The 27,939-nt window shown below is 36.6% G+C and overlaps 1 protein-coding gene and 1 long non-coding RNA gene across 3 annotated transcripts in view; both read right to left on the bottom strand.

Moving 5' to 3' along the window:
* Window positions 1-2,374, bottom strand: part of LOC109391939 (uncharacterized) — a 66,603-nt gene extending 64,229 nt beyond the window's left edge. For both annotated transcript variants that reach the window (XR_002125956.1, XR_002125955.1), the window contains exon 1: window positions 604-2,374. This is a non-coding gene — a long non-coding RNA (uncharacterized LOC109391939). The remainder of the gene's footprint in view (window positions 1-603) is intronic.
* Window positions 2,375-4,521: 2,147 nt separating this feature from the next.
* Window positions 4,522-27,939, bottom strand: part of HS2ST1 (heparan sulfate 2-O-sulfotransferase 1) — a 183,263-nt gene continuing 159,845 nt past the window's right edge. Inside the window, exons 2-7 of the mRNA XM_019659916.1 lie at window positions 22,648-22,886; window positions 19,990-19,997; window positions 16,124-16,262; window positions 8,779-8,876; window positions 6,736-6,893; window positions 4,522-5,725 (exon numbers count right to left, since the gene is read on the bottom strand). Of these exons, the coding sequence (XP_019515461.1) occupies window positions 5,499-5,725; window positions 6,736-6,893; window positions 8,779-8,876; window positions 16,124-16,262; window positions 19,990-19,997; window positions 22,648-22,886 (869 nt within the window). The 3' untranslated portion in view covers window positions 4,522-5,498. The remainder of the gene's footprint in view (window positions 5,726-6,735; window positions 6,894-8,778; window positions 8,877-16,123; window positions 16,263-19,989; window positions 19,998-22,647; window positions 22,887-27,939) is intronic.

The raw sequence follows: 27,939 nt of genomic DNA on the forward strand, positions 1-27,939 counted from the left end.
CAATCTACCTGGGCCAACACTTTGCATCTATCATGTCCGACCTTTACAACTAAAGTCACAATGCTAAATGCAGGTTTATTTGACACTTAAATCCATATTCTCCGTTCTGCCTCTGTGGGTACAGACCAAATTCTCTGTTTAGAAAAACTGATCACTGAACTAGTATTTTATTCAACCCAGTATCATATAATATAAAAAGACTCAATTACTTGCTCAAACAATGAGCCGGTGGCTGGGAATTGGAAATCTACGTAATTGAGAGTTTCTCTTTTAAGGGTAGAAAAAAACAAAACAAAACATAATCAGTAGAAAATGTGTATTCTCAAAGAAACAGTATGGACATGTCTAAACTGTGCAATAAATATCAGATTAACTTTTTCTTTCAAATGTCCTTTTTATTCTGAATTGTTGGCCCTGTCCTTATTTCCTTTTTTTTCCTTCTAATTAAGTGTATATATCCTAAGTTTACCTTGTAAATTTTCTATCTGAAATTTCAATACCAGTGATGAAGTACAAAGCAAAAAGCAGCACAGCATATCAGTCTGCACACAATATTGCCACAAACAAGCCAGAAAATCACTATAGACCAATGACAATTCATACCTTTCCGGTGGCAACGATATCTGAGAGTTCAGTTGATGACACTGAACACTGAGTCCACTTGGAAAATGTCCATCAGCATTATGGCTACAGAAGAAAATATTAAAACAGGACACCAAAACAGTTCTCCCCTTCCCACTGAGTATTTATTTTATAGCTTTTGCATCAGGTAATCAACTGAAACACTTTAACAACAGAAAGCTGGCAGAATGTTAAGGAACAGGAGCGATTATCTCTCCAACAGATGTGACAAAATGGTTTCAAGTTGGAAACAGTATTGCATAAATGAATCAGCTGAATGGGGGTGGGAGGAGGGAAGGGAGGAAAGCAGAGACAGAAGCATGGAGTGAGCATCTTCCAACACGGACTGTGAGAGGGGAAAGGCACTGTTTAGCTGTCTGTGTATTTATAAACTCAAAATCAAAATATGCAATCCATGTTTCTCAAAATTACATTTGACACTCCTTTAGAGATGCTCACATACCTGACTCAATAGAAAGCTACAGCAGCTAAGACATCGGTGTGTCTAAATCATAGGCTTACCAGTCATGTGTTTTAAAGAGGTCATCGCCATCAGGGTCCTTTTATAAATAGCACTGCAAAGATCACAAAGCTGCATGAACTTAAATTATAGGATAAAGCTGACTAACTGATCAACCCATTTCAATCTCTAAAATTCCCACTCCAGGAAATCAGAAAGTAAGCTCTACTCCAGAGGAGCTGAATTGGCAGCGCATCTGAAACAGGGTGGCTTTTCCCTTCAAAAGGCTGCCTGAGCAGCAGTTTCGCTGGCATCAGACAGCAATTTTGCATAGGGTAAATGGATGCAAAATTTTAACAGCAATTGTCCTGCTTCCTCTCAAAGTAAATAGCATTAATTTATAAAGAGGCAAGCTTCAAATCATAAATTAGAAGCACCTGGGCCTCTTAAAGACAGGCTTCATAAAAGGTTACACAGTACCGGATGCCTCTCATAATAAAAGATTCTAGGACCATAGGTGTGTTTGAGAATGATCACTGGGAAAAACCAGAGAGGTGGTTTACACAGATGTTCTCTATGTAGCATTTGAATATAAATTAGAACACCAGCTATGCATTTGGGAACCAGCCTTTAGTTAAATTCGCTAGTGCTTTCAGAATTTTTTATTTCATTTTATTAGAAAAAGAGAGAATCATCGTCTACAAACTATTTTCTTTCTAGCTATGCAAATACAATGAGCAAATCATTTGTAATATCAAAATACTGTTTGTAAATCACTGATGGCACTAACAATTTTAGCAATTTCCAATAGAACACATATTGAGAAAGAGAAACAGTAGATTTCAAATTGTAGGCATTAACTAAATTTTAAGAATAGAAAATAAAATTTAAAATTTAAAAGTCCATAAGTTCAAATTCTCTGATTTTTCAATAATTTAAATCCAATCATCAGGAATTCAGAAGCACCCAATATGTTCAAAGTTGCATAAATGAGAAAGGATGATAGAAAAGTAATTCCCATGCAATATCTTAAGTGTTGCTATCAGATATATTTACGTGATACTTTACAGATTAAAGCTGGGTAAAATCAAAATATATCCTCCCCATTACATTTTAAAACAGTCACAATAATTTATCAACAGTTGCCATTTCACAGCAATTAGAAAACAGGAATTGATACAAGTTGAACAAAAAGGTACTTTTCCTCTTTTAGGAAATCAACATATATAGATATAGATATAGATGTACACACACACACACACACACACACACACACACACACACACATACACACATAACATTATCTTTTAAAATTCAAGTGGTTAATTTGCTTTTGTGTTATAAAAAAAATTCCCTATGATCAAAATACTGAAAAAAGCGCAAAGGCTGAAAAAAGAAAACCACATTTGCCACTTTAAAAAAATACATTATTGTCTCAGTGGTTTTATATATTTGATTATAAAGTTAGGTATTATAAGGACTCTGTACTCATTAGACGCCTACAATTGTATTGGACCAGATGGAATTAAATCTAACCCTTTTTCAGTCTCCAGGATGGATACTCCTAACCCACCCTAAAAGATGCTAGAATAAAAGCTCCTATTCTGAACTGTTAAACTGGGAAAGGAAACATGCCTCCTGGAAGCAATTTAAGTCATAAAAGTTTATGAATCTGTGGGAGAGACTGCCTGAATCAAAAAGCTATTCTTTGGATATAAGTTAGGAGCTTTTGGAAGTATATAAACTCTTTTAGGCCACTAGAGTACAGATTCAAAACTGGTTTCTCCGTAAATAACGATCTCCCTATTACAGGGGTTGGTAAACTATAACCCCTGGTCCATATCAGGCATGTTGCCTGTTTTTGCAATAAAGTTTTATTGGAACATAGCCATGCTCATTCACGGATGTATCGTCTATGGGTGCTTTTGTGCTAACATGGCAGAGCTGAGTAGTCGTGACTGAGACCGCATGGCCCACAAAGCCTAAAATATTTACTCTCTGGACCTTTATAGAAAAAGTTTACTGACACCTGACCTGGTGCACTCTGTGCTACTCTAGTTCCCTAGAAGAGTTAATGCACCTCAACAAGACTTCAGCATGTACTCCAGGAATAACCTGCATACGGGGGGTGGGGGTGGGGGGTGGGGGAGGTCCCTTAGCAGATAAATGTTAGACACCCCACCTTGAAACAGTGCTTTACTTTTGGGCAAGGAAATAATTTGTGTATATTTTCAACAAATACCTGTAAAAGTTAATAAATACACTAAAAAGAAAGCCAGACAGGAAAATTATGCCTGTCGATGTTCTCTTGATATTCTATTATTAGGAGGAAAGGGCGCTACAATGCTTCTGTCAGCTTCCTTTGTTTAGCTTTTCTTTACATCTGTTAATAAACGTTTTCTGACAAGCGGTGCTCCCTCCTAGCTTCCCATACAATAAATAACCTTTAAAGCAACCTGCTTAAAACGCTTACATAGCTTGGTGAGGCCTTGTTTGGGAATATTTATTTAAACAATATATAGTAGAGATTACTCTTTTAGAAAATGTTTCTAAAATCTTTATCTTGTAACTCCAACAAGGGGAAGAAGGGAAAGAATGCACAGTGTAATTAAGCTCTGCAAAATACATCTTAAAAACCAGAGGTATAAAATAGCTACCATTTCTGAATGCTAACGTAAAATACAAGCAAAAACCTTCCAAATTCAAAGAGTAAAATTCCCCTGCCCTGAGTCAGCTCATGAAGTCTTTTTCAAACAGGGAACCTCCTGAACTCAAGCAGCTGCTCATGAATCTTTAAGAATTCACAGGTGTTTCATATTTCAATAGTTGAAACAAGGAAGATAAAACACTGAGAAGATATTTATCAAACACAAATTTATATCAAGATTAACTTTTTTCAACCAGCTTATAAGTGGACTTTCCCTTTCTTTATTAAAAAAAAAATGAATGGTATGAAACTATATGTTAAAGATGTTTCCGTAATACCTTACATTTATATAGCGCTTTACAGTTTTCAAAGTGCTTTCACATGCCATCTCGTTTAATCCTCACAACACCCCTGTGAGGTAGGTACAGCAGGTATTATTACCCTCATTTGGAGATGAGGAAATTGAGGCAAAGAGAGGTTAAGTGACTTGCCCAAGGTCACAAAGCTCATAAGTGGCAGAGCCTGGACCAGAAATCAAGTTTTCTGATTCCTTGTCCAGTACTCCTTCCACTGTAACTACCGCCCCCAATTATGAATAATGTACTGTGTATCAAAATTGAAGGATTATTAAAGTTCATTTCAGTGACCTCTTAAAGTTAAATGATAAATACAAGAACAGTAGGTCTGATGGTTTTACTTGACATACTAAAGTTGGTGCAAAACCACTTTTGTCTAATTACTTATAATCTTTTGGTCCAAATACATAAAATATGCAATATTTACAGCATTTTCCTTTTTTTTTTGTAAATGCAATGCTTTAAAACACATTATAAAGCACCTTAGTAAAAATAGTCTACAAGTAAAAGTACAGAAGAAGTAGGAAAATCCTACCCATACCACAGCTCACTAATGGAGTTATAATATGGAGTCACCGATATCTCAGTTTACATCTTTACAAATAACCCACGGAGAAACAAATACTAAATTTACGTTTTTTTGATATTAATGTGTGGAAGCCTTAACTAAAACTCCAGGCAATGTTGACATTCTTTGAAGTAGCTCCCCAGTCTTAGATACTGGGGAGACAGGAATGAGAAATACTGCTTTGACTCTTTTTACAGTATTAATAATAGTTTAAATGGGTTTTTTAACACTAATGATAATTATATATTTTTTAAAATTAACATGACCTACATAAATATGGGCAATTCCAACTACAGCAGAGACATTTCTTAGCAAACATGATCAAACATCTCAATAAATTTCATGAGACATGATTCACAAAAACAAAGCACACACTGCCCGCTAATAACACTATTCAGTCGAGGTGTATAACCCAAGCCTCTGGGTGAAGGTGGAAGTAGCAAATGGGTTCGTCTTCATTCATGGGTAGCTGGAAAAAATGCCCTATCAGAAACAGAGTATCAGAACCTTTTCCGAGATTGTATTTAGTCTTTTGATTAGAACTGTTATGTGTTTATTTTAGGTGATGTGTAGGGGTTTTTTTCCAACCAGGTTATAACTTCCACCAAAATTTAACCAGAAAATTTAAAAAAAAAACAAAAAAAACAAAGAAAGGCTGAAACTTAAACTTCTTAGCTCACAGGTATACCAGCCAGTATCTAATTCCTTGATGTTACTGTTTGTTTCCTAACTTGGCTCATTATGAACTGTCTCACATCTAACAGCAATCCAAGTTCTGGAGGTGAGAATTCAGGTAATGACAGGGTCAAAGTTTTAGTTCCAAAATCTAATAGTCACACCTTGAACTCAGTTCGATTTGGGGTAAATCTTTTCATAAAAAAAGTTTTGTGCGAGGATGTAGAGGTCTCCATCTTTTTCTCGTACGGCATGGGCTCTGATGAATTGAAACTGCTCTAGCGCAAATTCATAGAACTCATTCTCCATTTTCCAAATGTCAGACTGCTGTAGTTTTGCAATGGTTTGCTTAGTGGGGAGTTTCTTCTCTGTGGTTTTCCTAAGGTGAGATTTCTTTCCTACTTACAAAGGAAAAAAAGAAAAGGTAAGTGATTCTAAGAACAGGCAAAAGATCAATGTGTCTTTATGTGAAGAGATGGTTTAAGTGAACATGGCACGTTGAAGGACAGGTAACAATTATTTTGTATTACTATCACTCAGGCAAAAACAGTGCCCTAAGCATACTGTAACTGTGATTTATTCCTTTATAATGTAAATCCTTAACCAGCTGAAGACTTAAGGAGATGTCAAATACTAAAAATAAAGATTTGCCACTCAGTGAAGTGTAAGCGGTCACAATACATGCCGTATTCTCAAATGCTTGGTGCTCTGACTAGTTCATTTTTTTAAAAAAAAAACATGATAAAATATCTATTTACAAACTTAATACTAATTTCTCATTACCTACACTCTATATAATTATGAACTAGCAGCTAGGGTATATGCATACCCTAGAAAAAGAGTTCCTGTGACTGTATCTTACCAAAGAATGGCAAAAAAAAACCAAAACAAAGCAATAAACCCAAATTGCACTGGACCAACACAGTCACTTTCAGGTGGTCATGTTGTCAAAACTGCTAAGCAGACTTTCAGGAGTACCATGACAGTCGTGGCACATGAGGATCCATGTTAATGTGACTCCGTCCTACCACCCCACCTCTATGCTAAATGACAATAAACGGGTCTAAAGGCGGGATACATAGTCATAATGTTTGGTATCCGGAATTACTGAATATTACAAGTGTCTAAGGCTGGTTCTGTAGTTTGTGTCTTTGCACTGTTCCTACAATGCCTTCTAATTATCACCTAATGCATGTTTATCCATTCAAAAAATATGTAATGTACACCATTTGTGTGCCAGCAGTTATTCTGTATTGAAAATGGTGAGGAAAAACAGACATTATACCTTCTCTTCTGAAGTTTTTTCTTGTACTTTACTCAAAGAAACTTCAAATCACACATATTTCAAGTTGCAATCAAACAAAGTAAGTTAAGGACAGCTTTAAAAAGAAACCCATCATGTATATACCTGTACGGTAGAGCTCTGTAGCGCCCCTGAAGAACCGGGGCAATGCTGCCTCCAACAGCATGATGAAATCTTCCAGCTCTTCAGTAACTCCCACCAGAAAGTACTCATTAATTAGGTTATACTTGGCTTGATCCATAGCCCACCTGCTTCCCACATTCCTAAAACCAAGAAGAGGAGTTGAGTACCCGATTGTGCAATCTGCTAAGTATTTTTTATGCCATTGCCACTGTGTATTATGAAGAAAATAGATAAACACATGTCCATCCAAAGACTTAATGCCCTTTTATTAATGTCTTTTGGGAAGCACACCTGTTTTTCATTTCCTTTGCCTCTATCCCCAGTTTCTGAACAACTATGCAGTGCTAGTTTAGACTTTACAGGTGACGCTTAATATTAACAAAGTTTAGCTTGAGGGCAGCTTAAAAATGTATATATAACATATATTCCTCTTATCTGATTTAGTATTGAGTGCATTTAATTTTTTTAACTACTCTAAACTTTGTTCATTTTAAGAGCTCTCTAGTAAGCTCTAAGCAATTTGTGCTTAGTGTTTATCTTAATTTAATCTGTGAGCTTAGGTTTTTCTGTCATTTCTGAGGAACAGAAGTAAGATAAGAAATGGCTCTGCCAGGAATCTTTTATTTTTTTATATTGTCAGCCAATGGCTGTTTATAATAGAGATTTGGCTCTAAATAAACTATACTTTTCAGTTCTTTTTAGCACTGACATTCCCTAATCCTAATTCCAGCTCTGCCTTTAAGCAATGTGACATTGAGCTGGTGACTTCAGCTTTCTAACTTGGTTTTCTCAGCCATTAAAAATCTGTAGCGAGGGCGTGGAAGAATAAATTAGTTTATTTCTAAGATCCCTCCCAGTTCTACTAATCTATGAAACATACTTAAGAAGTTTAATTAAAATCTCAATAATGCCCAATAGAGCAATACTCTTTATTGTTTTACAATAAAGGGGGTTGGCAAACTTTTTCTATAAATGGCCAGAGTAAATATCTTAGGTTTTGCACGCCATGTGGTCTTGGTCATAATTACTCAACTCGGTTCTTACAGAATGAAACAGCCATTGGCAATAAGTAAAGAAATGGATGTGGCTGTGTTTTATTAAAGCTTTATTCATAAAAACAGGTGATGGGCCAAATTTGGTTTCCAGGTTGTAATGTGCCAATCCCTCTTCTAAGGAAATGATTAAAAATTGAGAAGACGTTCTTCCTATGCTTCCCCTTCTTTCTACGCTATTATACTTTGATAGAAACTATTGAGTAAGACCTTAAAGTTCACAGTAATCAAGTAATATATCTCAATTAATGAAGAAAAGAACAGAAGGCATTCCTTGCATTTCTCATTATGGATTTAAGGAAGACACTAACTTTGGATGTGTTCCTGGTTTTTTTTTCGACTTTTTCTATTAAAATTATTGATTGAAACAAATGAATGCATATCATTATTTTGAAAGGCTGAAAATTCAGCACACTCTGAGGAAATAAGCTGTTTACTAAGGATAAAATACGTTTTTTTTTTCTGAAATGAACTTTACTAAAGATAAAGTATCTTTGTTTTCCATCTCATGATTATTAGCAGACTAAGCCACAATCATAACCTTGGCTTCCCTCAAAGTCAAAATCAGCTTAACAGTAACACCAGGTGAATAATTCACCCAGTAAGCCTTTTCTTGATCTAATGTGAATAGCTAAAACAGTAACCTTACAAGAAAATGAGGTTTATGAAATGATCTCTGACCTCTAATTAAGAGCTCTGCTGGAATATAGCAAAACATGTAACACTAAAAATAAACAGAAAATTCAAAACCAGTATGTGAGAAAACATGACAAGGGTATTATGTATGCAGATTCTTCTTCATGTACTTAAATGTAACCACAAAACGAGGTATTAATTAATTCCACGTTATTTTTAGTGGTCTTTCACTAATTTCTTTAAACCTAACACTTGACTTACACATTGACATTTGTGAAACACAGATTGTGGAGATAATGATGAAGAGTATCAATGTAAGCTAACTGCATCTCCCTACCAGCATTCCGAGCTGTGGCCACAGAAGAACGGGATTTGAAGCCACAGCTTCTCAGGAGCACAGTCTGAGCCGCCTTCAGCTACACATTCATCAAAGGTCTGGAACAGAGACAAAGCAGCACGTGTGAGCCATAAACTCAAGTCTCTCTGGTCAAACATTTTAATGTGGTAAGTTATTAAATAAATGGGCAGCTGTGGGTGGGACAAAATGGTGAATTAAAGGGCTAGGCAGATTATGAGCACATACCTGAGATACTGAGAAAGTCAAACATGGATTTTTCTCACGTGTTTGTTTTATGCTAGTGTTTATGTGAGTTCTTTTACTGTATGAATGGAACCCCCCTACATAAAAATTTACCCTTGAAAATAAGTACTGGTTTATGTTGAATCTGTGTATTTATATTTTCTAACCCATTACCAAAGGAAAGTTAAATAAAAACAAGGCTAAAGATAGTCTTTGTGAAATAATCATTTGAAATAATATATAAAGTAGGACTATGCTTAAGTCTTTTCTCCTTTTCTCATTAAAATCATTGTACAAAGCAGAAATGACCTCAGGTGCTTACAACTTGCATGTCCTCCTCTCCAAATGTATCTGACTGAATTAATTAAAAGGGAAAGAGACTCATAGGCTATGGATCTAAAATTAATCAACTTCACTTTCTCAAGTACTTCCTGTCACAGGCATTTTACAGTAGGCATTATCTATGTGAAATAATATTGAGAGCAGAGAACACACTTGGGAGCTTTGGTTGCTGCACTGAGACATCTAAAATGCCTGTTATTTCTGAGAAGAAGAGGTATGAAGTTCTAGTCAAGGCTCCCAAGTTTCTAAATCCAGGTTTCTTCGTTTTAGAAGCTTCGCATCTACTCTAACTAATTCACCTATGAAATGTTTTCTATAATTTTTTTTTTTTTTTAGCTGAGCCATCCTGCTACCTGTTGGCAGCTCAGTGGCAGCTCAGCTCGGGCTGGGCATCGAACCACGTTGCTCAAAGCTCAAACTCTTGAGTGAGCTCTTAACCAACTCAGCCACTCGGCCAGCCCCCGAAATGTTTTATTGGACAATATAATAGAAAAATAGTTTGGGTTTTTCCTCCTTTATAGTTGCTCTTATCATCTGGGGGAGAAGTTTCACTCCTATCAATGAAAAGAAACAACCCAAAGATGGCCAGTAGCAAGGAAGGTATGGAGAACAACAAAAAAAGAACTATGAATAACCAAAAATTGGTGAACACACATGAGTGTGCCAGTTAGCATATAACAGAAATTCTCCCATTTCTATATAAAGATTTGATAAATAAAGTACACCAAGTATTTCCTAACGAGAGAGATCAAATTAAGACAACTCAATACTACTTTTACTACATACAACTCCATGAATCAGTCCACTGAGCTGCTAAGATGAACCTTGCATGGACTTCAACACCTGAACTTCTCTACACATATCACAGAAGACTCACTCACATGTCTGGTCTCCAAAATTTTCCCTCTTATTTGCTAACCTCTATTAGCCTTCTCCTAAATAATTTGGTCACATTTCAGAAATAGGATTTCCTATAAATAAAACTTTTCTGTTGTAAAATTTCAAGTCCTTAAAAGAAAAAGAAAAAACAAACAAATGAGATAAAAACACTCCAGACTCTTCCTCTCCCACAAAATCCAGTTCAGTACAGAGAAACAAAAAGTTATGATCAGCTATTTCACTTAAAAACCGTTAATATTTTTTAGAAAGAACAACTCTGTGAACTAGACACAAATATTTTTAAAAGCATGAAATATCAAAATATTCTTGAGACCATTTAGATTATTAGTTTAGATATTTAACTCCTAAAACTGAAGGTTAAAAGAATTAAACAAAATTTGATGCTTGATGGTGATGGAAATTATATTTAATTCAAACCCTTTTCTGCAAATGATCTTGCTTCACATTTTATACAGAAAACTGAAGCTAAGCGTGAGCTCCCTCAATTTCCTGCTTAGATAAAAGTTTATCTGCATCTGTAACCCCCTACTGTCCTCATCTTTAAAGAGGTGTTTCCTTCTCCTATCTTTGAACACCATTCTCACCCCCTTCTGAGACTCTGGTCCATCCATTTTTCTCCAGTTCCCTGTGTCATCACCCCTTACTGTCTTCAGATATATTAATATGCCCAAGTGCCTGTCATCTTAAAGAAACATTTCCTGATATTTTTTTGTTCCTTTCAAAGCCAAACTTCTATCCCAAGAGTAGTCTTTCCTCTTGGTCTTAATTTCATCTCTCGGTGACTCCTCAACCCTTTGGATGCCACTTGAACTCCTTTCTCTGCCATCCCTAATGAACTCCCCACTGACAAATCCAGGGGACAGATTTCAATCCTCAACTCACTAACCTCTTTGTAATTGAAATTGTTTTCTATCCATTTCAAGGACTTGCCAGGTTTGTCTTCTGGTTATCTGACATCAGTCTCCTTGGCATGCTGCTCTTTCTCTGCATAGTCCTTAAATGCTGGCATTCCCCAGGGCTCCATATTTGCACCCCTTCTTTTTCTACTTCCTTTTTTTTCTTTAGCTGACACATCCTGCCACCTGTTGGCAGCTCAGCGGCAGCTCAACTCGGGCTGGGCATTGAACCGCTGTTGCTCAGAGCTCACACTCTTGAGTACGCTCTTAATCAACTGAGCCACTTGGCCGGCCCCTCTACTTCCTTTATTCATTTGGTCCTCTTTTTAATAGTCTATATGACTTCCAAGTGCCAATTTCTTGTTTCAACTCCCATCTAATGTTGAGGACTCCCTAATATGATTTAGTTCAGACTGATTTCTTGAGGTACAAATACAGTTTCTAGTGGCTATCTCTTCCATCTACTTATGCATGACTTAAAATAATGTCCAATTTGAACTCTTCATCTCTTTCTTCAGCTCCATTACAACTGATTCTTCCTTCTGTCTTCTCTTGGGAAAGGAAACACCTAATGGTCCAATCAGAAACCTGGGAAGAAGACAGGTCAAGGCTGTCTCTGGGTTACACATTTCTTTTTACTGAGATAGAGAAAACTGGTTTATGGTGAAAAGTTATCAAACCTTTATTATATTGCTTTCCTGTGGTGCTTTTCACATATAAAATACTTTCTAAGCAAACAATAATAAGTTCTTAAATTCCTTTGTGAGACAAAATAGTAAAATTCATGTTCCATAAGCAAACCCTCAGGGGATAGTGACTTGCTAAGGACTATGGAGGCAGTATTTTGTGTCAATTGTAGACTCAGGATTTTTTTTCTAATCTTATTTACTACCTTTTAAAAATTAATACATATATTTTTAGTAGCATATTTTAAATTCATTATAATTCCTATAGCTGTTGATAAGTCTACTTAATTTAGAGTAAGAAATACAAAATGCAAATTGTGGTAGGAATTGAAATCTTTGGGACCAATGAGTAAGTACCTCTTAACAACATAAACTGATTCTCTTTTAGATTGTTATTTAGAGCATGTAACTATTTACTCCTTCCATAAGTATAACTCCCCTTGGTGTTCTGTTAATAAAATAATTAATAAAGAATGTTTAATAATCTACAGAGCAGTACACAATTGAAAGCATACAAAATAAATATATGCATATTTGGAAAATATGAGTGATGAGATTTATCGGTGCACTTATTATTATTATGTGGAAGCCATTAAGAAAGCCTGTGCTGAAAGAGAGACTGGGAGACAAACTAATGCTATTCAAACTTGGGTATCTGGTAGCTATTTTCTCCAAATGAACAAAGTATGCCTGTCACTTGAAAAAAAACAATTAACAGTGTTAGTAGCTCTCAATCAAAGCTCTTTCAGCCCTCAGGTAACATTTTGGCAATGTTTGAAGACATTCTTGGTTCTCATAACTGGGGGTTCTATGTTTGTGTGTGTGTGTGGGGGAGCTGGGAGGGCGGGAGAGGTTGTTACTAGGTAGAGGTCAGAGATGCTGGCAAACATCCTACAATGTATAGGCAGCACCACACACAAAAGATGATCTGGCTCAGTAGTGTCAAGGTTGATAAATTCCGTGGTAGACAGTGATAACAGTTAAGTTTTCAAGCAAAAAAATAAAATTTTGGTAAACTTGATCTGCCACCATAAGCTTGACAGTTTCCCAACACTTAAACGACTTTCCTGATGAGAACAGTGGAGATATTAATGAATGTGAATTTTTGATATTGTATAATGAAATGTGTCAACATTTGGAAGGTCCACATAACTCAGTGAACTAAAATGATCTAACTGACCAATGCATGAGATTACAAAATAATGCTTGGTTAAAAATCCATTTGAAGTGTAAAATATATCAATGGTTATTAATTCATGGAGCAGAGCATAAAGAGTTCACTGCTATGGCTTGAGATTCTACACTTCAACAACTTTAAGAAACTACTACTTGTCAAGCTTTAGTGTAGTATTAAAGAAGAATACCCATGACTGTAAAGGCTATTAAAATCCTCCCTTTTCCAGTTACATATCTGTGTAAAGCTGGATTTTCTTTTTACATTTCAACCAAAAGAATATGTTAAACAGACTGATTCAACAGCAGATATAAAAATCCAGCTCTCTATATTAAGCTAGATATTTTTTACATTTGCAAAAATGTAAAATGCCACTCTTTTTACTTTTTTTTGAAAATAGTTATTTGCATAAAAATATTTATGTTACCATTGGGTACTTACTGTTATTTTTAAATTAATATTTTTAAAATTTCTCATTTCTTGGTAAATTTACTGATATTGGTAAATATCAACAGATTTAACCTATGTAAACAAAAGCTCTTTGGTGAGCCTCAATAATTTTTAAGAGTAAAAGGATTTCTGAGACTAAAAAGTTTGAGAACCATTGCTTTATCTATATAGTTCTTCAATGCTGAATATCCCTATTTTCCAGGTACTGGGTAGAGATTAAATTAAGTAGAACTCTAATTTGAAAAACAGAGTATTTGAAACCTCCCCAATAAAACACATTGTGTATTCCTTACAAGATGAACAGAAAGCTATCACAGATGTACATGCCTGAAATGTATTTAAAATTACTGTTTGACAGTGTAACCAGGAAGCAGTTCAGTACTACAGTTAAAAACATAATAGTTGCTGGCTGGCTGAGTGGCTCAGTTGGTTAAGAGTTAGATTCAGAGCGTGAGCTCTGAGCAACAGGGCCGCCGGTTCGATTCCCACATGGGCTAGTGATGCTGCACCTGAGCTGAGCTGCTGCTGAGCTGCCAACAGGTGGCAGATGGCTCAGCTGGTGAGAGCACATGCTCCTAACAACAAGACTGCCTGTTTGATGGTGGGCTACGCTAGCCTGCAACTAAGACTGAACTAGGCACCGTGAGCTGAGGTGCTGCCCAGATGGCTCAGTGGATAGAGCACGCACTCTTAACCACAAGGCTGCCAGTTCAACTCCCGCATGGGATGGTGGCTACATCCACCCGCAACTAAGATTGAAAACAACACCTTGAGCTTAGAGGCCACAAGCTGCCGATGGGCAGCCAGATGGTGACTGGCACCCTCCACAACTAAGATTGAAGGAGAACAACTTGGCTGGTCCCCTTCCCCAATTTCCCAACACTGTTCCCCTGTTAAAAGCAAACAAACAAACAAACAAACAAACAAAACCATAATTGTTGCCATGAGAGCTGAACTGAATATTATCTATTATGCTTCAAAGTATCACTTGAAGTGCAAACAGTATGCAATTTCATGGAAATTAAGACACCGCAAGGTATTTCCTACATCATCACATCATAGTCACCTTTTAATCCACATTATCTTCCATTTTCAAAATGTTAACCCTGCCATTTAAAAAAAAATGTTATATGCCATGCTGTCTTATCTGCTTTACAGATATGAGTTTATTAATAAAAACTCTTGCTAGCTAAAGATATTAAGGTGTTATTTGTAATAAAACAACATCATTTAACTTATTTCGTCCCAGAATACAACGTTTGTGTCATGAGGAATAAACCAAATTATTAAAAATGAGTATGTTTCATTGTGTTTAAGACTGAAAAGGTCCATTTTGGCAATCACAAAACAAAGGAATTTTTCATTTTAATAAAGAATTTGTAGATGACCCTGTCTTCATGAGAATTAAGGTAATGCAGTAACATTTAGTATCTAGCATCACTACCATTCAACGCTTTAGAATTAAAAGGTACAGAATCCACTCATTCAACCAATTTGTTAGCACAGACAGATAAACTAGGCACTGTGCTAAATACTGGGGAAACAAAGATGAATGAAACAGAGCCTGTTTCAGGAAGTTCACAACGTTTCGGAGAAAATATACATGTAAACAAATAGTTCAAATACAACAAAATAAATGCTTAAAAAGGAGATTTGAATGGAGTGCTGTGAGTGCCTTGAAAGAGACATGGTTAACTGCCCGGGGGCACAGGAAAAGACTTTACAGAAGAAGGAACTTTTGAGCTGGGCCTTAAAGGTGAACAGAGTTCTCCAGAGTGAGGGGGAGACATTCTAAGTACAGGGAACTACATGTGTGCAATAAACATGAAGCAATCACAAATTGGGAGGACGGTTCCTTTTCACACGGCTGAAGCACTGGACACCTGAGACAATGAGGCAGGGCTCAGCTTATGTCAGATTGTGTTGCCTATGCCTTGGGCAATCCTGCGAGCAAGGCGGTCCCAGTAAAGGCGTTCCACCAGAAGAGCTGACAAATCAGTTTGGTGTTTTAGAAAAACAACTCTGCTGGGGTGACTGGTTAGCTCAGTTGGTTAGAGCGTGGTGCTGGTAACACAAAGGATGCTAGTTCAATACCTGCATGGGCCACTGTGAGCTGTGCCCTCCTTAAACAAACAAACAAACAAACAAACAAAACTCTGGTTCTACTCCAGAGGATGCATATTAATAGATGAAAACCCAAATCTGAACCTGTGAAGTAAGAACTCTGTTGAGTCATTATTCTCTCCTTGCCTAAAAAAAAAAATGCTTTAACAAAATAGTGTCCCTAAACTGATGACCACGAATGAATATAAACTACATCACTGAGACTAAGAGAACCAGAGTACACACACACACAAATACATCATATTAATGAATTATAATGTTCTCCCAGAAAATTCTTAATACTATAATGTAAATATTCAGCCTTGGAACACAGGCAAACTACATTTTTTAAATTATAAAAAATTATTTATACTCCAAAATATCAACTATAAAGTAGTTTTACTCTTACTTCATTATACTTTTGAGCTCTTTTCAAACTTTCCACAATAAGCAAGTAGTACATTTATATCAATAATAAATTTTAAATGAGTGCTGTTCACTGTATTTCATAAACAATTATTTTTACACAAATCTTAAAACTGAAATTTTACCTTTTTGTCTCCTTGTTTTCTTCTTCTTAACCCTGGTCTATAATCATCTCCAAATCTCAGAAAGTAATAGTAAGAAACTAGCCTCTCAATAGGATCCCTTATGACATTAATGTAAATTGGCTTCTTCTTCACACCAAATCTGAAATAGAACAACATTTAAAAGGTGAAATTGACATCTTCATTCTGTTTAGCAGTGTCCTGAAATTATAAGTTTGAAGTATTGATTCTATAGGAAAAGAAGAACATGAATAATTTAAATAAAATAGAGTATGTTGAGATTAGGAAATATTTTATGATTGTTACAATAAAGTAAACAAGAAATAAGAACTTTAAAATTATGGTTGAAGATAAAGAAGAGAATGGAAAACTGAATGAAACATAATTTAAAATTTTACTGGCAAGAATTATATAAAACACTTTAATTTTGTGCAGCAATGATTTCTATTTTTGGCCTACCAAATATTATTAATGGATACAGTGTAAGTCCACACAAGTGCAACCATTTGAGTCTGCCTTCTACTGCTGCTGATTTTAAAGACAAGATAGAAGTGAAAGACATTAAGTTTTCAGCATTATTTCCTTAGGGAATGATAAAGAATTGAAGGAACATAAGACTTTTTAGCAATCCTTGCAGACCCTAGAATTGTCCAGCTAGCTCCGTTTCAATATCCTCACTTATCCCAGTCTTGAAACTTTAGTGTTATCTTGACTCTTCAAGTCCCTTTATTCTTTGTTTAGTGCAGTTACCAAGTCCTTTTGATTTTTTGTTTGTAGGCTTTCTCACAGATGTTACCTGTCTTCATCTTTCCCTTTCTCTTCATCACAGCCCTCTTCCTAGGTCTCCTTCTTAGATTGGTACAATAACCTACTTGGATCTCTTACATCCTGTCTCTCTCCTTTTCTTTCTTTCTTTCTTTTTTTTTTTTAAAGATTTTTTATTGGGGAATTGGGGGAGGGGAACAGCGTTGGGGAATCAGGGAAGGGGAAAAGACAAGTTGCTGTGCTTTTGTTCTTCAGTCTAATAGTGGAGGACGTCGCTTCACTGGCCCATGTTGGGATTATCATTGCGCTCTCCCTGGGTGAGGCAGTCACTCACTGGCCATTGGACGGCCGCTCACAGCAGCTCATGAAAGTGCACGCCAGCTGCCAGCCAGGCCCACTGCAGCCTAGGCCATCAATGGTGACTCAGAGCATCCCAGCTCCAGATAGAGCTGTTGTTCACCATCTTAGCTGTAGAGGGCGCAGCATCACTGGCCTGCATGTGGGATCCGAACTGGGGCCCTGCTGCTCAGAGCTGGCGTCCCAAGCCAACTCTTAACCAATGCGCCACTCGGCTGGCCCCTGGTCTCTCTCCTTTTCAATCTACCTTCAATACCAATTCTCAACTGATGTTCCTAAAACACTACTTGTTAGATAACTCTTCTAAGAAACCTGAAATAACTCTACCGCTTATGTTGACATCAAACCCAAATGCCCTTGCCAGATTGTTAATATCTGTTTGCCTTATGTCTTAGGTACTGCCTTATTGATCTCACTTTATTTTCAACTCTCCTCAAATAAGAGACCATCATCAGTCTGTTATAGCTAGGCCTGCCTCGTCTACCTTGTCATACTTATTCCTATTTCTTCTTACATGCCTTTGCTCATTCTGTCTTCCTTAACTAGAATGCTACCCTTGTTTTTTTTTTAATTTTCTATCACATTAATTCACACACAAAAATGTCCCTAATACTAGAGATACAGCAGTTAAAAAAAAAAAAAAGATAAAATTTCTTGTCCTTCTGGAATAACATTCTACTTTGAGAAGACAGAATATAAACAAATAAAGCAGCAAATATGTGAAATGGCAAAAAGTACTAAGCAGAAATATAATGCAATGAAAGGAAATAGGGAATGCCAGGAGAAGACGGAGAGTACAATTCAAAACAAGGTTTTTCAGGAAGGCATCACTGAGGTTACGATGAGAAGGGAGCCATGTAAATATCGTAGATATCTGCGGGAAAGTGTTCCAGGAAGATGAGACTTCCAAGTCTGAAAGCCCTGAAGCAGCTAAGTGCCAGGTATTTTTAAGGAATAGCAGGGAGATCAATCTGGATGCAACAGAATCACAAAGGGGGTAGATATTAACAGAGAGAGAGTAGAGAGATGGGAGTAGGGTAGAGGAAGTATATATGAGGTCTGACAATTAAGCTTGTGAACTCGCCACCGTGCGCTTACATTGGCAGCACTGTACAAACAGCTCAGTAAGGTTTCATAACCTTGGTATATCAGTGTTTCACAGCGGTGTTCATGTCAAGGTGTGGTGGTGTCTTGCTGAGTGGCGTTCATTATTGTTGTTGTGTGTTTTTGTGTGCCGTTGTGAGAATGTTTGAGCTTGAATTAGAGCAATGAACAAACATTCAATTTCTTGTTAAAGTTGGCAAGAATGGAAGTGAAATCAGGGACACGTTGGTCCAAGTTTATGAGGATGATGTCATGAAGAAAACAGCAGTACTGTATACAAATGGATTAAACGTTTTTCTGAGAGGAGAGAACATGTCATTGATGAAGAGTGTTCAGGGCAGCCAGTAATGAGCAGAACTGATGAAAACATTGCAAACATTTGTCGAATTGTGCATCAAAATCATTGGTTGACTGTGAGAAGCACAGTAGACCAAGTTAACATCAATAGAGAAACAGTTGGGAAAATCTTAACTGAAAATGTTGGCATGAGAAAGGTGTGTGCAAAATGGTCCTGAAGGAGCTCACCGATGAACAAAAGCAACGGAGAGTTAGAAGTTTGCCAAAACTTTTTGGAGAGGCAAGACGATGTTTTGGGCTGTTTTATCACTGATGATAAAACATGGGTGTACCAATACAGCCCTGAAACAAAGCGTCAAAGTGCACAATGGAAGTCAGCCAATTCTCCACAAACAAAAAAGTTCTGTCAGTCCAAATTAAGAGTAAAAACGATGTTGCTAACCTTTTTTGATATCAGAGGGATTACTCATTATGAATTTGTACCAACTGGACAAACAGTTAACCAAGCTTACTATTTGGAAGTGCTGAAAGGCTGTGTGATGACCTGAACTTTTCTCCAACAATCCATGGCTCTTGCATCATGACAATGCACCAGCTCACAGGGCACTGTCTGTGAGGGAGTTTTTAGCCAGTAAACAAATAACTGTATTGGAACACCCTCCCTACTCACCTGATCTAGCCCCCAATGATTTCTTTCTTCACCTGAAGATAAAGGAAATATTGAAAGGAAGACGTTTGATGACATTCAGGACATCAAGGGTAATATGACGACAGCTCTGATGGCCATTCCAGAAAAAGAGTTCCAAAATTGCTTTGAAGGGTGGACTAGCTACTGGCATCAGTGCATAGCTTCCCAAGGGGAGTGCTTGGAAGGTGACCATAGTGATATTCAGCAATGAGATATGTAGCACTTTTTCTAGGATGAGATCATGAACTTAATTGTGTGACATCATAACCACTCTTGATATGCTCACTAAATTTGTCCACAGAAACCCTCAATTTAGCTAATAGCTTATAACTTAAATTTCCCTTCTTACTTAAATCCTTTTCCAAAAGCACTAAAAAGCATATAGCTAAACTAACCAATTTCACATTTTCCCTTACTTATGCCTATTACAATCAATACCTTACACACAGCAGGCATTCTACAAATATATTATACTAAATTCTTAAGCAAGTTAGTGAAGAGAGACTTTTCTTGTGATTAAATAACTCAAAGTCACTAAATTCTTTGTACATATGGAAATACTGAAAACTACAGAGAATCCTTTTATAAAACATTATTACAATATTACAAGTGTGAGTTGGTTGATTAGAGCTTGAGATGCATTTTTTTTTCAGCGAACTCATAAACCTATAAAACCAAAAACGCAGTAAAAAATTTTTTTTGCAGTTTTTTTTTAAAAGAGGAAATAGTATTTTTGCAAATATATGACATTGTCACATTAGGTATTAAAGTATAAGTCCATGAGGTTAGCGACTGTTTCCTTCTTGTTCGTGGCTTTATCACTAATGTTCAACATGACATCGGACATATAGCTGTTGAAATCAGTAGAATTAGGTTGGATTCTACTAATTAGTAGAATTAGGCTGTGGGTTAGCCACTTACAAAGCCTTTCTGTGGGAGAGTGCCCTCAGTACTGAGGCGAGGGGAGGGAGGCATCAGGAATACAGAGTTGCTGCTTTAACTGAGAGGGCTGCAAGTCTTAGAATAGGAATCTACAAGAAAGGGAAAGCACGGGACAGCAGGTCAAGGACTCCATTCTTAAGATTGTAGAATTCCCTGGGAACCCCCTGTATCCTCTCCATCACTAGCTACGGACCCATCCTGAGCCATTCTCTTGGGAACTGCCTCCTCCCAGAAGAACATTTCCCCTCAAGCTTCCTCTTTCCCTTTCCCCTGGTTCCTGGAAGAGACAGCAATTCTTACCAAACAGCCTTGAAAAGGGGAAATGGTACTTCACAAAACTCTTCTTGCTGTCTGGGAAATGACTTTCTAGGACATGTCTTTGAGTGACATTTATATGTGTGAACTCATTCTGAAAATGGATAAGAACTATTATTTGTAAGTTAGGGTATGGTTGTATGCTTGTACACACGGACGCAAGGGCTTGTAACAGAAAACAGGCATGATAAAAATAGTATCTGGGCCGTTCAGCTCAGCTGGTTAGGAAACGAGCATCCTTTCAGGTTTGTAGGTGTAATTCTTCTGCCAACCAGGTAGTGTTGTACAGGGGATGGAGTGACGTGGGGCTGGAATATGTTCTGTGGTCACAGCCTCCACCTTTAACCCTGGCCAGTCATTGGAGCTGCTCCTCAGGAGGGCTCAGGTGGAACAGGAGAAAACGCGTCTTTACTCCAGGAAGATAAACTCTTATTGGCCTGTTAGACCATAATCTTCCTAGGAAGAGAAGAGCATATTTGGTAGGAATCTGTGGTGTTATACAGGATCAAAAGAGGAAAAGTATAATCTGAGCAGCAGGTTGGTAAAAGACATTTTAAGAAGCTTATTCTTACCATGTCAGCATATGTGGTGTGACAAAGCAAGAAACACAGACTGAGCTAACTTCTTTACAATTCCACTCTATACAGCTTGGATAGATGAATGAACATCAAGAATGGTTAAAAGAACAAGCGCATACTCAGAACATTTGAAGGGAACCTTGTCAATTGAGTAGACAAAGCCTGAATGTAACATGATGAAGCTGGGCCGGCCGAGTGGTGCGATGGTTAAGAGCTGGCTTGGGACGCCAGAGGGCCCGGGTTCGGATCCCACATTTGAGGGCCAGTGACACTGCCCTCCACAGCTAAGATGCTGAACAACAGCTCAACCTAAGATGCTGAACAACAGCTCAACCTGGAGCTGGGCTGCCTGTGAGTCGCCGGCGACGGGGTAGGCTGCAGCCCCTGTGGCAGTGGGTTGCCATGGGCTACCGTATGTAGCCAGCAGCCAGCGTGAGCGGCCAGCAGCCNATGTTATTCTCTTGCTTCAGAATAAAGATTGTAGGTATACTAAATAGTGGGATAACAGTCAATGCTGCGACAAAACAAGTTCAGCTGTTTTCAAATTATACATTCTAACTACATGACCATCCCAAATACTTTTCTAATAAGGGTACCACAGTATGGTATTTAATTCTAGATAGTGTTTTCAAATATTATCTTTTCATCTCATGGGGCCTAATTCCCATTCCCTTCAATATTTGTAGAAATAACTTCATTTATTTATAATTATATTTAGAACTCCAGGTATACAGAAAATGTGTGCTACTACTGCTAAAGAGGTGAATAAATTTCATATCATGAGATCATTTCCTCTACTTTTCTTAAAACTATTCCATAAAATGATCTCCATCTGTTTATTTAAAGTTTCCTAACAACTTAAAAGGCAAGATTACATTAAATATAAGCCACAATCCCTATTTCTCCAGTTCTTACATATATACATAATATATATTATATATATAAATATATATATTTATAATAAATTGTATTATATATATATATATACATATATATATATACATATATATATATATATATATATATATATATGTGTATATATATATATAAATAAAAATTACTAGTGAAGATGAGATGAAATTCAGGAGGCTGGTCATAAAATTGAGCCATACAGGACACAGGTATTCATGAAATAAAGATTTCTCTATCAAAAACTGAGACAATATAACAATTTTTATTGTATGGTATCTTCCTAATATTTCATATTTTTAAAAGAATACCATACTAAAGAGCATCAATTTTCTCTTAAAAAATTCAAGCTATTCATTTATTCCACAAATATGTGAATACATACCATATGTAAGAAAAGGTACCAAATACTGTGAAGAATGTAAAATTATATTAAAGTTTGGTTGATCCCTTTCCCCAAGAGACTTATAATTCATTGAGTTCAGCACTTAAAGTGCTTTGTCCCCTTGAGATACAAAATTTCAGTGAGGAAGTATAGGAAAACATTTATGTACTCTCCATGTGGCGTTTACCTGATCTTGTAGTGACATCACTGGATTATTTTTGGTAGTGTTGATGTGAAGAACATGGTATTTATTCTTTGCACACAGGTCATAGGCAATGTTGGTAAAAGAGGTGCTCGCAGTTTTGGGGACTCTGTTGTAAATGATCACCATGTCCTCTTCCTCATCTAAAGCGGCATCTTGCCGAGGGCCATCCATTGTATGTCGCTGCTCAATTTCTCGGACTTCATGTCTTGCAATAGCCCTCTCTGCAAGGAAAACAGATATGAACTCAGTTTCTAAGAGCATTATAAGGAAGTTATAGAACACTGGAAATAATTTCCTATTCTTGGAATATAATATTCCTTTTCAAGTATTGGTTAAGAGCAGCTGAAGAACTGTTTTGAGGATCAAAAGTCAGAACTACCTTTGAAGGATAATACATATGCCGATGAAAGTAGAGCAAAAGAATGAAGAGTCATCAAGTTTAGAATACCACAGACCAGAGTTCTTCAGAGTAGTTCAAAAGTCACTTTATTTTCTAATAGAATGTCTACAGTCTGAATTAATTCTCACACAAACAGAATATATAGAACACTAAACTTCACAGTATAAAATGCACTTAGAAAATAAGTCACTTAAAATTTAAGCAAAGATTTTGAAACTTATGACTTTGGTTTAGTTAATCCCTGGTTTATCAAAATGTAGATTATAAATGCTTGTGTAATTTTAGGTAACAAGAATGAAAACCCCACCATCACAATACCTGTAGCTTTATAGATAAGTCCTGGCTATGTTTATTCCTTAAATCCCATGGTTCCTCTAATTCAAATCACTGTCTACCATGTAATTTGAAAAGCAGTTACATTTTGCTTTCAAGTACTCTCTATTTAATATAAAGTATAGCTTCAAGTATATATATTTTTTAGAATAAAGAAGCAAGAAAGGGGGAAAGAAGAAATAAGGGGGAAAAAAATCTCTAACAAGATTACAAATTATTTTGCACAGAAACAGCTGCTCACACATAGCAGGCACCTACCATCACCAGATCCCTGTTTTAAACACTCTTCCATTCTCCCCATACCCCAACCTTGCCCGATGAACGCCTCAACCTTCACATTGAATTTAATCACCAACACCAAGGGAAGCATTATTTGATCTCCCTAACTATGTCAAATCTCACACACACACACACACACACACACACACACACACAATGTAGGTATACACAAAGCACCTCATACTACATATCATGTACTTAACATAATTGCAACTTTACATTATATGTGTTATTATTTGTGTCTGCCTGCCGTAATGCCGATGACTTAATAAAGTGACATGAAAAATAATATGTGCTATAATTACAATAACAAGTTCAGGCTTCAAATATTGTTGCAACATCAAGCAAATTTTGGTTCAGAAGATATGGTCACCATGTCACAGAGAGTACACTTTGAGCGTTCACATTCAGAAGACTTACAGTTCCAGGCCTGCTGCTTATTAGCAGTGGGCTTTCCAAAACAGCAGGAGAGGTACCTAAGTTCTATACGTATATGCATATATATATATATGTATCCTTTTGTTTTTTTCCCTTGGGAAAGTTGATTGGGAATGTGGGGAGAAAGAAATGAGCTAAATGTTGAACATACTGTTGGGATGCCTGCGACATCCAGATGTTATGTAGATAATTGGGCATATACAGGTTGAGAGTTGAGAATAAAGGTACAAGTAGAAGAAAGACATCTGAGAAAACCATGGGAATAGATGAAATTGCCTAGATAATCTCGAATATGTATCACGGAAAGAGACCCTAGGGCAGAATCTTAGGAAATACCAATATTTAAGGGGCAAGTAGAAAAATACAATCCATAGAAAGAGGCTAAGAAGAAATAGAAAGAGAAACCAGGACAGACTTTTAAGATGCACATACCATATTTTAGAAAGCAAAATATTGTTCAGATTAACAGTGTTTTCCAAATGAAACTATAAATCAAGGAAATGTATGATGTATGATGCTATAAGCATCTACATAGGATCTGGAAGTCACCTCTAATTAAATTCAGCAAGTATTTATTGAGAGCCTATGTACATTATTATATTCAATGATCTTATCTTCCAAACAATTTCAAACTGTCATCATAGTCTAAAACTATTATGGTATTGTTCTGTCCACATACCCTCCTTGCTCTAAGAGAAATAAAACAGTGCTGTAGTCATTCACATGCTGACAGAGGCATAAAAGTTTCCTCTAGCAGCCCAGATATGCACAAAATCATTCAAGATTAATACTCACCTACAATCAACAATGCTGAATTTACTGCCACTAATTTTTCTGAAATCAAGTACTTAGAAAAGCAGATTTTATGTTATCTCATAGATGGGTATCCATGCTACCTATAGAAAACATAAAGGGGCCGACTGAGTGGCGCGTTGGTTAAGAATTGGCTTGGGACACCAGCTCTGAGCAGCAGGGCCCCGGTTCAGATCCCACATGTGGGCCAGTGATGCTGTGTCCTCTACAGCTAAGATGGTGAACAACAGCTTGACCTGGAGCTGGGCTGCCGTGAGTCACCAGTGATGGTGTGGGCTGCCATAAGCTATCATGAGTGGCCGGCAGCCAGCGTGAGCTGCCAAGAGCCACCATGAGTGGCCATGCAGTGGCCAGCGACTGATCTGCCTCACCCGGGAAGAGTGCAATGATAATACCAACATGGGCCAGTGAAGTGACGTCCTCCACAACTAGACTGAAGAACANCTGCATCTATGTTTTACGTTACCAAGTAAATTATAAATACGCTCCATGAAAGATGTGGCCTTGCTTTTCATTTCTTTGGTATTTCCCCAAAGAATGTAGCACAATCTCTGTGTATATAACATACTCAGTAAATAAATGAAAACTTAAAAGCAGAGTTAACAACTATTTCTAAAATAGCAGAATATGCATAACTATTACACAATGAATAGTTTTATACTAGATTAAAAATATTCAGGCTTTGCCTCTAAAATTTTTGAGAGAAATAGTTATACATGTAAACAATTTAGCACAATGCCTAGTACAGTATGTATGAAATACATCTAGCAATGAGCTGAGGCTAAAGGCGGATGTTAAGCAGACTGGACTGCTGAGGTTGGAAGGTGCGGGAATAAGGAATGGAGTGTGGTCACCTATTATATCCCAAAATATTTTTATGAGTAAAGTGGGCTTTAAATAAAAGATTGGGACAACAGCAGAATTAATAAGAATCTCACCTTTTAAGTCTTACTTCAGTCAGCTATTGATTAGAAACCATTTCTCAGAGAAGAGCAAAGTAAATCATTTAATTCCTATTTGAATAATAAAGCAGTTGAGAAAAGTACACAAGAACAAAAATATGGGACTAAAATCAAAGTATGTTATACAAAATAAGGTTCAGGGAATATTTAAAAAAATATTTTCAAGGCATCTAGTATAATTTAGAAGTTTACTAGATTGAAAGTGAAATAAAAATGCTATCTAATATGTCATGCAAAAGAATGACTTGTTTGAAAAGCTGCCTCTATATAGAGCAAGAGACCAGTAAACAGCTTAGGTATGGTATATCAGAGAACATTAGGCATATCACCCATTTCTAAATAAGACCAGGTTTGGAACTACTAGCTGACATTTTCAAGTATGTCAGCTAATGATTAAGACTATTCCTCTACTCTGCCCCACACAACAGCATGTCTTGTGTTGTTCATTATGTAATCCAATTGCTTTCAAAATCGTGTTTATGCTTCTCTTCTGCTCGTTGTGTGCGCGCGCGTGTGTGTGAGTGTGTGTGTGTGTGTGTGTGTGTGTGTAAATACATACACAACTAACAAGCTATTGAAAGAAAAACAGAAGCTTTATTTCATTCAAATGCAACTGGGAAAATGTACCACTACATGATGCCAATAAATGTCATATGTGATGTGCTTGTGTAGATTTATATTTTCTGAAAAAAATGGTCGCTGTCATTGTCAGACATCTTGTAGCTGCCAGACAACTTTGTACAGCTGGACACAAAAGAACTCTAAAAATTGAACAAGCAAGCTAACTTTATTTTTCTAAAAAATACTACTGAAGAATTCTAAAATTACATGAGCATTACGATATGTTCTTTTTAAAGCAAGATATATTCTGAAAAACAATAATGAAAACAGATTTAAAATCTAATACACTTATAAAAACTGATTATTTAGAATACTTGCTTTTGAGATAGACAATATTACTGTATTTCCCCATGTATAAGACACACCCTTTTTCNTTTTTACCAGATTAATCAATAAATTAATAGCAATCAATGATGATGACTGTCTCCTGGATAAGGCCTAATGCTAGGGCAGAGTAGGGAAACAGTGCAAAGGCAGCCATATGACAGAGAATGTGAACTAGGGAAAATTGGAAGGTTCTGGGAGTAGAATTTGTTTTTTAGGGAAAGCATTAATAACTCACATTCTAGAGAAACAGAATTTTTAGAAGGGAAATGAAATGAACCTTATCTTATTATCTTACACACACAACTTAAAACTAAAATCTTAACTGTAGGTAACAAATTCTGAAACTTGACTGTAGGTAACAAAATTATATTGCATTAGAAAATACACAAGTATATTTTAGCAGATATTTTCAATTTTCCCCACCCAAACGAAGAGCCAAATAAATGTGTGATTTGAGCTTCTCCTGTTCTTTCCTTTTTGTTCTTCAAATAAGGCACCAAAGAGAATGAAAATATCAAACAGCAAATGAAAAAGAAACAGGAAATAAAAATTAGATAACCTAAAAACTGAACCCTTAAACAATTTTATACGTTGAATATAAAAAGTCCTTACAACTGCCACTTATGGTAAATGATTTCATATAAAACTTTGGTTCTGTAAAAATAAGTTCCAGTATTTCAGCCCAAATGAGGGGGAAACAGAAGGCAAAGAATGGGAAAGGGCTCTTAAGACATATTTAGCAACTCAGATCTACTTTCCAGAAGCTGAGATTTATTAAGGATATGATGGTATAACAGGGAAACGAAAGAAGATGTTATATTGACGTCTGAGAAAATGGTATTATATAAGCCAAACATTAGAGAGGACTATAAGTACACTGTGGTGGAAGACTCAGGCAGAAATAAGAGGTATAAGCTTCAGATATCCTTCTTTCCTCCACTCTTCCTAAGGAAGGTCAAGATTAAACTAAACTCTCCTATCCATGTGTGGCCTTCAGTGTGAGGTGAAGAGCCCAGGAAGCTGGATAATTATCTGGACTGCTTCAGGGCTTCTCAAACTTCAATGTGAAAATGAATCATCTGGGACTCTTGTTAAAATGCA

Source organism: Hipposideros armiger, unplaced genomic scaffold (assembly GCF_001890085.2).
Source record: "Hipposideros armiger isolate ML-2016 unplaced genomic scaffold, ASM189008v1 scaffold_307, whole genome shotgun sequence".
NCBI lineage: Eukaryota > Metazoa > Chordata > Mammalia > Chiroptera > Hipposideridae > Hipposideros > Hipposideros armiger.